This window comes from Theobroma umbraticum, unplaced genomic scaffold (assembly GCF_002168275.2).
Source record: "Theobroma umbraticum cultivar Fairchild unplaced genomic scaffold, ASM216827v3 scaffold_56.0, whole genome shotgun sequence".
Classification (NCBI taxonomy): Eukaryota; Viridiplantae; Streptophyta; class Magnoliopsida; order Malvales; family Malvaceae; genus Theobroma; species Theobroma umbraticum.
Window position 1 is genome coordinate 4,614,331 of NW_018397256.1, and position 11,282 is coordinate 4,625,612.

The following is an 11,282-nucleotide window of genomic DNA, read 5'->3' on the forward strand; positions in this document are numbered from 1 at the left end:
CATGTTTAGTCTAGTCAAGGCAGTTTATCTTGTTTATAATTTAATACCTATCTTGGCAAGTTGATTAATGCATCATCTAAACCTGATTACCAATTAGAGGAGAGAGGGTAGGATCGAAACAAGTGCGATTGGACCAATGACTAGATGGCTAAATTATACAGATTCACAAGTTATTCAATATAAAGAAAACTTTAAAACTTAGATGATTATATCGAAAAAAAGTTAACTGCTTGAAATTTTTTTTTCCTAACTTCTTATTTGTTTATTCGGGAGCATACAGGGAAATACCCTACAAGTTTTTTCCTTGGACCGACAAAGGATTAGAATGCTACCATTAATGGAGGCGACAACCCTTCGATTCCCCACTGATCTTTGCACATAACTGTCTCTCTTTCTCTCTTTCTCTCTCTCTCTCTCTCTCTCTCCATAGGTCTTCTCTTTTTTACTCTTCTTACTATTTGTGGTTGCAGGAACAGTGAACCTTCGCACCTAATATAATGCTAGACATACCCTCTCAAACTGCTTCACATCTCTTCCCCTACCTTCCTTTTTATCTTCCATTGACTGATTTTGATTTGCCTATAAACTTTTGCTTCCTCTTGCTTCTCTCTCTCCTACCTGCCTCTGAATCATCATTATCATTTTTTCGATCGCATTAAACTCATCACCTTGCCTTTATTATAGCTTGAGTACTTCCAGTTTTCCTCAGCTCTCACATAATGGATTATCAGCCTAATACTTCTCTTCGTCTAAGCCTACCCAGCAGTCAACTCAACCTAGAACTTGTCCTTGAGCCATCATCTTCTTCCTCATCGCCCCATAGTCCAGCCGAACCTCGAATTTTCTCTTGTAACTATTGCCAAAGGAAGTTCTATAGTTCACAAGCACTTGGAGGCCATCAAAATGCCCACAAACTAGAACGAACACTTGCCAAGAAAAGCAGAGAGCTAAACTCAGCTGTTCGGACTCATGGGGGATCGAATTTCCCGATCAGGATCCAGCAGCGCCAGTGGTTCGGAACATGCTCAACGTATGCTGTCACCAATCGCCCCGTTTGAACAACATGGTCGAGCTGGAAAGTTTTCTGGAGAAATTAGCTATGGAAGGACAGACATCCACTATGGTTCTAGAGAAGGGATTGCTTCTTGGTCCAAGGGATACAGGCCTGAAAATGTTCAGGAGGAGTTTAGCCAGCTTGACTTATCTTTAAGGCTTTGAAGTTTGAAATTGTACTCTTGTTTGGAATTGTAGTGTCGTTATATTTTTTGCGATACGCTTATATGTTTGAAATGCAAAATATTCTTAATAGAAACAAGAAAGAGTGAAACATGGGAAATTTTATTAGAATATATATATGTGTGTGCGCGTTCACCCTCGCCTTTATATTTTTTCTCATGAATGATATTTCATTTTACTAGGCAAAGTTGGAGCATTGAAGTGCATCACTGATAATCTTAATTTTCAAGGGTGTAGAATGAGAAAAATTATGATCCAATTACATGCTGTCATGTGGATTTCATGATATTATAACCATATTAGTTGGATTATTTCAAAGACACATACTTGAACCAATTCACTTATATGTCATGTATTTATCATTTGAGATAATTTAAAGATAATATTTAAATTGGACCAATCAAAATTTAATTATTGATCATTTAATTTATCTCTAAATAAATCAAGGTAATTTAGAAATAATATTTATATTTTTTACCAATCAAAATTTAATTATTGGACATTCAATTTATCTATACTAATTATTATAATTTAGAGATAAAAAATCAAACTTAATTATTTAATTTATCTCTAAATAAATCAAGATAATTTATAGATAACATCTAACTTCAGCCAATCAAACTTCAAAGACTTAAAGACTGGCCAATCAAAAAACTTTCAATGAGTCATCGTGATTTATTTTCAATTATATTAAAACAATTTAGAGATAATTTAAAAGGATTATATTCTCAAGAAAGTCTCCCATTTGGCATTATAAATAGGGGGATTTGCAAAGTTATTTGAATCATTCAGAGGCATTCAAAGATTCGAAAACATTCTAAGAGCGAGAGCATTTAAGAGAGAAAAAGATTTTTGAAGTGAAGATCAAGCGGCAATAAAGTTAGTGATCAAGATCAATCGGTAGCAAAGTTGGTGATCAAGATATCAAGCGGCAGCGAAGTTTGTGATCAAGATATCAAGTAGTAGCGAACTTCATAACAGCAAAGTTTGTGATCAAGATATCAAGCGACAACGAAGTTCATGATCAAGATATCAAAAGCTCGTGAGCAAGATTAAGTCATGAAGACCCTTGAAGCAAATATATCAAGTATAGTTCCTGAGCAAGATTAAGTCACCAAGACTCTTGAAGTGAAGATATCAAGTTTAGTTCTTGATTAAGACTAAGTCTGAATTTATGACTCTTGAAGACAAATGAAGAAATTAATTAGAAGAATTTTCAGAGATTATAACTCATATCAAAATATTTTTTATTTGTCTCACAATTTTTAAGTCAGGAAATTTTAACAAGAAATTTATGTGTTCAAATTTTTAGCACTCCCATTGAGACTATTTCTGCCTTTCATCTTCTTTCATTAAATGAATTTTCAAATAGCAAATGCTCTAAAAATGAATCTTGCTTGTAAGCCCTCTGTCAAGCCTTCTCAACTAATTCAATAGTCTTTCCTACTTTATCATCAAGCACGAATGTTCCAACACATCCATACGGTACTCGAAGAAAGATAGAAGCTCTTCCTAAATTGTGTGAGAAAACTTTCCTAGTCTTCAACCAAAATTCTTTATATGATGCTTTGTCCCCAAGTTCTGAAGAAGTTTCTTCCATACAACTTACTTCCTTTAAAGGATCAAGTGCAAATCAACTCAAGGAACACAATGGCTATTCAAGCAATAGCTCTATTTCATCATCACCTCGCCAAAGTTCTTTGTCAAAAGCGAATTCTAGAGTGATGGCTATCATGACAATTGGAACAATATCTCTAGAAGAATAAGTTGAGCTTTTTACAAAGACTATGGAACCCCAGATGATAAGCATCAAGCAAAAAGATGAACAAATTACCTCAATGATGGTAAAAATTAGCATCCTTACTAGAAAAGCACTATTCGATCTTAGCCAAAATCAATGAAAAAATCATCGAGATAATGAAGAGAATTCCATTATGGAAGTGGAAAATAATTTTCAACAAAAATCCAATGAAGCAGTCGCCATCAATCAATTGAAAGAAGTCATGAAGGAATAGGTGGAAAGTGTCACTCAACCTTCATATACTTATGTCAAGCCATATTGTCAAAGAATTGATTGCATAAGGATGCCACTTAACTACCAACCGCCAAAATTCCAATAATTCAATGGTAAAGGAAATCCTTGTCAACATGTTGCACACTTCATGGAAGCTTGCAACAATGTTGGCACCTATGGCGATCTTATGGTGAAATAGTTCGTTCACTCTCTAATGGGCAATGCTTTTGATTGGTACAAAGACTTAGAACTTGGGATGGTTGACAATTAGGAGTAACTAGAATGTGGGTTCCTTAATCTCTTTTACAGCACTCAACTTGTGGTGAGCAAGATTGAACTCACAAGTTCACACCAATAGAAAGATGAGCCTATGATTGATTATATCCACAGGTGGAGAAATCTCAATGCCAATTGCAAAAAGCTATTATTCGAGTCCTCAACCCTTGACATGTGCATCTAAGGGATGAATTGGAGATTACACTAAATTCTTCAAGGTATTAAGCCTAAAACTTTTGAAGAATTAGCTACTTGTGCCCATGACATGGAATTAAGGATGTCAATAGTTGGAAATCAAGGATCTCTAGTGCAAGAACCAAGGAAGGGCAAGCAAGATGTTCGTAAAGGGCGTAAAACTTTGACAGATAAAGGTGAAGGAAAACAATCTATAATTATTAACACCAAGCCCATCATGGTGAATATCAATTCAAAGAAGACCTAAGAGACAAAAACTAGCCTTTTGCAAGATAACAGGAAAGCATCTTTGAAAGAAAGACAAGAAATGAAGTATCCTTTTCTTTATTTAGATATCGTAGAAATGATGGAAGAACTTTTAAAGGCTAAGCTGATTTAATTGCTAGAGATGAAGCGATCAGTAAAAGCTGATTGAATAAATGACCTTAACTAGTGTAAGTACCATTGCTTTATTGGTCACCCTATAGAAAAATGTTTTGTCTGAAATGATAAAATCATGAGTGTATACAAGGATGGGAAAATTGAGTTTGAAGAAAAAACGGTGACAGCAAATTAAGCATCAGTAACTAACATGCTTTCTCCACTTAATGCAGGGAGTAAGAATATAAAATTTGGATCTTTTGACTACATAATGTCAATGTCAAATGTAGAGGAAACATATAATTTTCAAGATAATGGGGGTAAAGCTTGTGGTTCGACAATTGAGGATTTAGACAACAAAAGATGGATCCTAGTTACTTGTTGAAAAAGAAGAAAGAAAGTTTTCCCAAGGACAAGCAAGCACCAAGAATATCCAAAATGGTGAAACAATCATCTAGGAAAAAGATGACAAAGGCAATGCCAAGGAAAATAACCACAAGCAAGTGTGAAAATTTGGTGGTTCAAAGGCCTAGATGACCAATTACCTTAGATGACTTCATGCCAATGCAATTCAAAAATCAAAATTCAATTCCCACGTCATGTTTCCAAATTGATGAAAATGTTGGGAATGAAGGAAAAATTATGTTTGATTCTAGTTCCTCTTATGATGTAGAATTTATATTTTCTTACAATGACTTATTGTTAGGGTCTGCCCTTTATAATCGATCTCCCTTTTTTCAGGGATATAGTCATGAATAGAAGATCAATTGAATCTAGATAGATGATGGATCTACTGTCAACTTACTTCCACTAAAAACAATGAAAAAGCTTAGAAACCTCTAGATGAATTATCCAAGGATTCAATCTTGAAAGATAAAAAGCTATAGGAAAAGTTAGACTTCAACTTTTCATTGATGATATGGAATCTAATCCATTGTTTCATGCCATTGATGCTAACACAACATACAACCTGTTGTTAGAGCGACCTTAGATAGATCAACATAATGTAGAGTTGTCAACACTTCATCAATGATTCAAATATTGTAGAAATGGTTAAGTGAAGATAGTCATAGTGGATACCAAACCATTTACTACAGTAGAGGCACATTTGGCTGATGCTAAGTTCTATTTGAAAAGTACCTTTATGGAAGAGGTACAACTTAAAAGCAATCAAGGAAATAATTAAGGAAAATAATCAAAGGTAAAGGGAAAGAAATCATCTTCATCTACAAAGGAAGATGATGATCTTATCGTAGGCTTAAAAAGTTTAACTTTGCCATTCTTTAGCTTGGAAGAGTAAAAAATCACTAAGTCTTCATTAAAAGGATTTATAAGGCTAATAAAAAGACCATTGGTTGAACACGATGATCTTCCCTTCCAAAGAGAGAATGGTTTCAACCCTAATGCTTATAAGCTCCTAATAAGGCCTGATTAAAAGAAAGAAGAAGTTTTTAAATTGGCACACGAGCGTAGTGAACCAACCAAAGAAAGTCCACAAGATCTTTCCAAGAATTATAGATTTTTGAAAAAAGACAAATGTTGTCGAAGCTATAAAATTAGGGTTGGGATTGACACGTTTAAAGTTGAAGATTCACAAAGAAGCTTCAAGATACATAACGACTGAAGAAGTTGATGATAAGAAAGAAACCTTAGTGCAGTCATCTAGACTTTCAATTTTCAGTCATTTGAGCACAGCCACAACTTGAACTTCAGTTTTTGATTGATTAAGCATGCCTTCGAATCAAGGTTCAATGTTTAAGAAAGATCATACAAAAGTGACTTCAAGAAAGTTTGTGAGTTCAAGGCTAAAAAGAAAACCCTTATAAAGGAGGAATAAAAAGAATCTCATGACACATGAACCAAAGGATTTCCTTAACATAATCTTTTCATGAATGAAAAGAAAAAGTGAATGGATAGTAACAAACGATAAAACATTAAAAGCTAAAAAGCACATTATGGTTGTGACTAAACAAGCCTTATTTTCAAAAGAAGAAGAGCAAGAAGAAATGGAAATCTTCACATGTAATCATGTGTTTATAGTAGAAAGTGATGAAAAATATGAAGAAGAAGATATCCAAAATGCTCCCCATCACTAGAGGAAGGAAATCGACCTACAATTGATGAATCAAAAGAATTTAACATATACACTATAAAAGATCCTCGACCAATCTTCATAAGTGTTAGTTTAACTTCTGAAGAAGAAAAATCTTATCTTGACCTTTTAACAAGGTATCAAGACGTCTTTGATTAGACCTTAAAGTTGCTTGACATCATCTAGCAGTAAAGAAAGGTGTTCAACCCATTAAATAAGCTCCCATGATGTCATCACCCTAACTTGATTCCTCAAATTAAGGTTGAGGTCAATAAACCCATTAAAGGTGGCTTTATTTGAGAAGTTAAGTACCCTAATGGGATTTCAAATGTTGTACCCAATTAGAAAGAAGAATGGCCAAATTTAAGTTTGCATGGATTTTCAAGACCTGAACAACATTTGCTCAAAAGATTATTTTCTTCTCCTTTTGACGAAAATAATGGTAGATGCAACAACTAGCCATGAGGCTTTATCGTTTATGGATGGCTCTTTTGGTTTTAATCAGATTCACATGGATCAAAAGGATAAAGAGCTCACTATATTTCAAACTTCTAAAGGAATATACTGTTACAACGTTATGCCCATTGGGTTAAAGAATGCAGATGCCACTTATCAAAGGGCTATGTAGAAGATATTCGATGATATTCTTCACAAGAATGTTAAATGCTACATTGATGATTTAATGGCTAAGTCAAAAAAGAAAGTTGATTGTCTTGAAGATCTTCGCCAAGCATTCGAGAGATTGCGTCGATATCAATTGAAGATGAATCCTTTAAAGTGTGCCTTTGGATATCTTTTGGTAAATTTTTTGGATTCATATTACACCATCATGGGATTGAAATTGATCAATCAAAAATAGTTGAATCATGAAGATGCCTGAGCCAATCAATTGCCATGAACTTAAAAGTTCACAAGGAAGGTTAGCTTATATTCGACACTTCATATCCAACTTGGTTGGTAGGTGTAAACCATTTAGTCGTTTGATGAAGAAAGATATGCCTTTTGTTTGGGATGAATCTTCTTGTAATGTTTTTAAAAGCATAAAGTCTTATTTACTAAGACCCTCAATTTTAAGGGCTTCTATACCAAAATGTCCGTTGATCCTTTATATTGCGGCACAATAGTGTTCTTTAGGAGTGTTTTTGCCATAACAAAATGATGTAGGAAAAGAAAGTATACTTTACTACCTTAGTAAAACTCTTAATGGCTCAGAATTAAATTAGTCTCCCATTGAGAGGACATGCTTAGCATTGATGTTTGCAATTATGAAATTAAGACATTATTGCAAGCTCATTTTGTTTGCTTAATTTCACAAGTAGATTCTCTCAAATATCTCATGTTAAAATTGATGTTTGGTAGAAATTAGCAAAATGAGTTCTTTTGTTACAAGAGTTCAACATCACATGTATCCATCAAAAGGCCATCAAAGGACAACCACATGCAGATTTTTGTGCAGATCATCCAATTCCAAATGATTGGGAATTCTTTGAATACTCCCGATTGAAGATGTTCTTTTCATCAAAATTCCTAAGCCATGGAAGCTATACTTTGATGAAGTAGCTTAACAAGATGGGGCAAGCGTAGGAGTCTTTCCAGCCCAAAAAGAGAGGTATTGCCTTATGCATTCACTCTCATTGAAAATTGCTCTAATAATTTAGTAGAATACCAAGCCTTGATCGTAGGATTAGAGATGGTAATGGATATGTAAATTACTCAACTTAAAGTGTTTAAAGATACTAAGTTGCTTGTAAACCAAATCTTTTCACTTTATGAAGTTAAAAAGCCTAAGCTTTCGCCATACATCAACTATGTTAAGAAGCTTTTAAAGTGGTTTGACAAAGCTAGCATAAAACATGTGACCAAAAAAAAGCAAGCAAATTCTTTGGCTAATTTGGTGTCAATAATTGCATCACCAAGTACAGTTTGCAAATGATGGATTTTTCCACCAAACACTCTAGCTGAAGAAGTCAATGTAGAATCTAATGTCATCTTAGTCCTTAAAGTGGGAACAAAATATTATAGACAACCATTGATTAACAACTGATAATTCTATGATATAAAGTTATTTGAGCTTAATTTGGATAGTAATTTAGCTTAGCTCTTATGATAATGCATGGAAATTAGTAGTTTTTATTTAAATTATTTTAAGCTAATTAATTTAGGTGAGTCAATTTAATCTTAGTTAATTTTATGCTTAATTTGGTGTTAATGTGATTAAGATAGGTTCTTATTGATTTATTTGTGCTTTTGTAGGTGTTTAATGAAACAAGGAAAGCAATTTTTAGGTGTAGATTTCCACTACACATGTATTGGTATTTCTACCATAACTCTCTACAAAACTCCAAATGAGATGATTCCTGGACCATTGGAAAGCTAAAAGAAGAAGCTACAACTTTCTTGTTACACTTTGCCCACTTTAGTTGGGAAGATAGTCAAAAATCTTGTCAAAGTTGAAATACTATAGTAGTCCTAGAGCAATTATGATTTTTGTCAATTAAATGGTCGAGGCCGCAACATTGGTGGAGGTAGGCCACAACTCACACAGTCTGATGAGGAAATCTTGATTGAAATTGACTTCTTTGTTCACCCAACTTAACTTAACTTCAAAGCCCTATAAAAACAACCTTTCAAAAGACTTAAAAAAAAAAAACAAAACACTAGATTAAATGCTGAGAATCCAGCCACAAAGTCATTGAAGTTGAGAAGAAATTAAGAGATTTAAGAAGATTTGGAAGATCAAGATTACAGTTCTTGGGTTCTTTTATGTTTTTGTTATTCTTTTATTTCTTTAGTTTGAATTTAATGTTTCAACTTTATTTGATGATGATGTGTGACTTGATGAGGAATTAAATTACTTGTCTAAGATTATGATTGAATTCAATACGTAACCTAATTTATTTATCTCTCTTTTGCTTATGTTTAATGGTTTTAAGTTATTTATTTTATTCCCTTCTTAATGCTTCTAGTTGATTAGCAACCAATTGGATTGAATTGGAAACCAAGGTTAACCCTTTACGAAGGAGATTTAGGTAGACCTTGAATAAAATAGCATATGATCGAATACACTTAATTGATCAGGCTCCCTTGTTTTTCTCTTTTTCAAAGCTTTTTTTCTCCCAAAATGAGGTCTACTCTTCAGTTTTTCTTTTATAGTAAAAACCCCCTTTTTATACCCCCTAATAGTAGCCTTATGATGTAAAAATCGAAAGGTGCAAAATTGATGATGTATGTCTTGGCGCTCGTGATGCCAACCCCTTCGGTTGGTGTTAGGATATGGGTTGTACAAGGGTGGCACTGTAGCACTAGCCCTTGTAGGTTGTGGTGCTACCTTATCTGCCTAGTTGTTGTGCCATCTGCAATGGTCCTTCAACTTTCGACACAATTTTGACTATGATTCAATTAGAACTTGGTGAAATGTAAAACATCAAAGTTCTAGCCTTTCCTTTTAGATTTCTAATGGTCCACGAATCTCATTGATTGGACTTTTGTATCTGAAGTTACACCCAAATTACTACAGCATGGTAAGAAATCTCCTTAAGCATCTTAGCATAGTTCTTTGCCATTAAATCCCACATGCGTGCACAGCTTCAATAACAAATACCTAAATCAATAGAGGATAAAAAATAGTACTTTTCTATGGAAAATATTCTAAAATAATTCAATTAAAAATACTCAAACATGCATTAAACTAGTTAATAAAAAATGTAAAAACTACATAAAAATGACTAAAAAACAAGAAGACTTCATTTTTTTCTGCTCAACAAAGCGAAAAATAGCTATATAAAATAGAGTTGTCAAGGAATTCATTAAAGAGATGTTTGAGAGGTTCACAAAAATTGTAGGACTTAAAGCTCTGGGGAGGGAATTTCCTAATGCTTAGATATTGAAGAAAATCCTCTATTACCTACCAAAATCTTGGAGACCTAAAGTTACTACCATAAAAGGAGTCAAAAACCTAAATATGCTTAAGCTAGATGAGATTCTAGGTTCGTTACTCACTTATGAGATGACCCTTAGGCATGAGAAAGAAAGAGATGAAGCAATTAGAGAAGAATCAAAGAGAAAAGACATTATTCCTAAAGTTGTCAAAAAAGATGATGAAAAGATGATTGAGAGTGATGAAGAAAATGATGTTGAAATACCTCTGTTGCCCAGAAATTTCAATAGATTTCTAAAGAACAAATAATGAGTTAAAAGATTCTTTAGCAGAAATGAACAAAAAAAGGATGTGTCAAAGGGTGATCATAGGAAAGATTGTATTTTCTGTTATGAGTGTAGGAAGCCTGTTCAAGCTAAATACAACTATCCAAGTATCAAGAAAATTTATTCTAAAAACAACGAGAAGAAAGCAATAATAGCAATATGGAATGACAATGATGAATCACTATATGAAGAAAAAGATATTGTCAACCTATGCTCTATAGGCCATGTAGACTCTAAAGTTGAAAATGTGTGCTTGAAGTCAAATGCTAAAAATGAAGGCATGTGGTACTCACATAGTGGCTATTCAAGACAAATGACAGGAAGAAAGGAAGATTTCAATCAATTAAGACCAAAACAAAGAGGAAAGGTAACTTTTGGTGACAACTTGAAAGTTTACATAGAAGGAGTCGATACTATTGGTAAAAACTCTTACTCTCATATTGAAAATGTTTTGTTTGTTAATGGTCTTAAGCATAATTTGTTAAGTCTGAGTCAATTTTGTGATTAAGGTCATAGAGTTACTTTTGAAACTTTATATTGCTACGTTGTAGACATTAAGACAAATAAAATTCTGTTTATAGGTAACATAATAGGTAATGTACATTGCATTTATCTTGATGACTTGTTTACAAATAATGTCTATTTCATGGAAAATAAAAATGAGGATAGCTAGCTATGGCATAGAAAATTAGGACATATTAGCATGCACATATTGTCTAAACTGTCATCCTTCTATCTAGTAATAAAACTACCTAAAAATAACTATGAAAATGACAATTTATGTGATGCATGTGCCAAAGTTAAACATACAAGAACATCAATGAAGTCTAAGCATGAAGTCATAATGATGTAGCGAGTTAGCATGAAAACAAAGGCTAGCACTTGATAGAGCCTTTAAGGTTGATA

At 33.5% G+C, this 11,282-nt stretch overlaps 1 protein-coding gene across 1 annotated transcript; it reads left to right on the forward strand.

The window, feature by feature from the left end:
* The first annotated feature begins 371 nt into the window (after positions 1-371).
* ZFP2 (zinc finger protein 2) lies at positions 372-1,287 on the forward strand. The gene is given in 2 exon segments (XM_021421558.2): positions 372-989; positions 991-1,287. Coding segments are annotated over 2 exon segments (498 nt in total). The 5' UTR covers positions 372-719; the 3' UTR covers positions 1,219-1,287.
* The last annotated feature ends 9,995 nt before the right edge of the window (positions 1,288-11,282 follow it).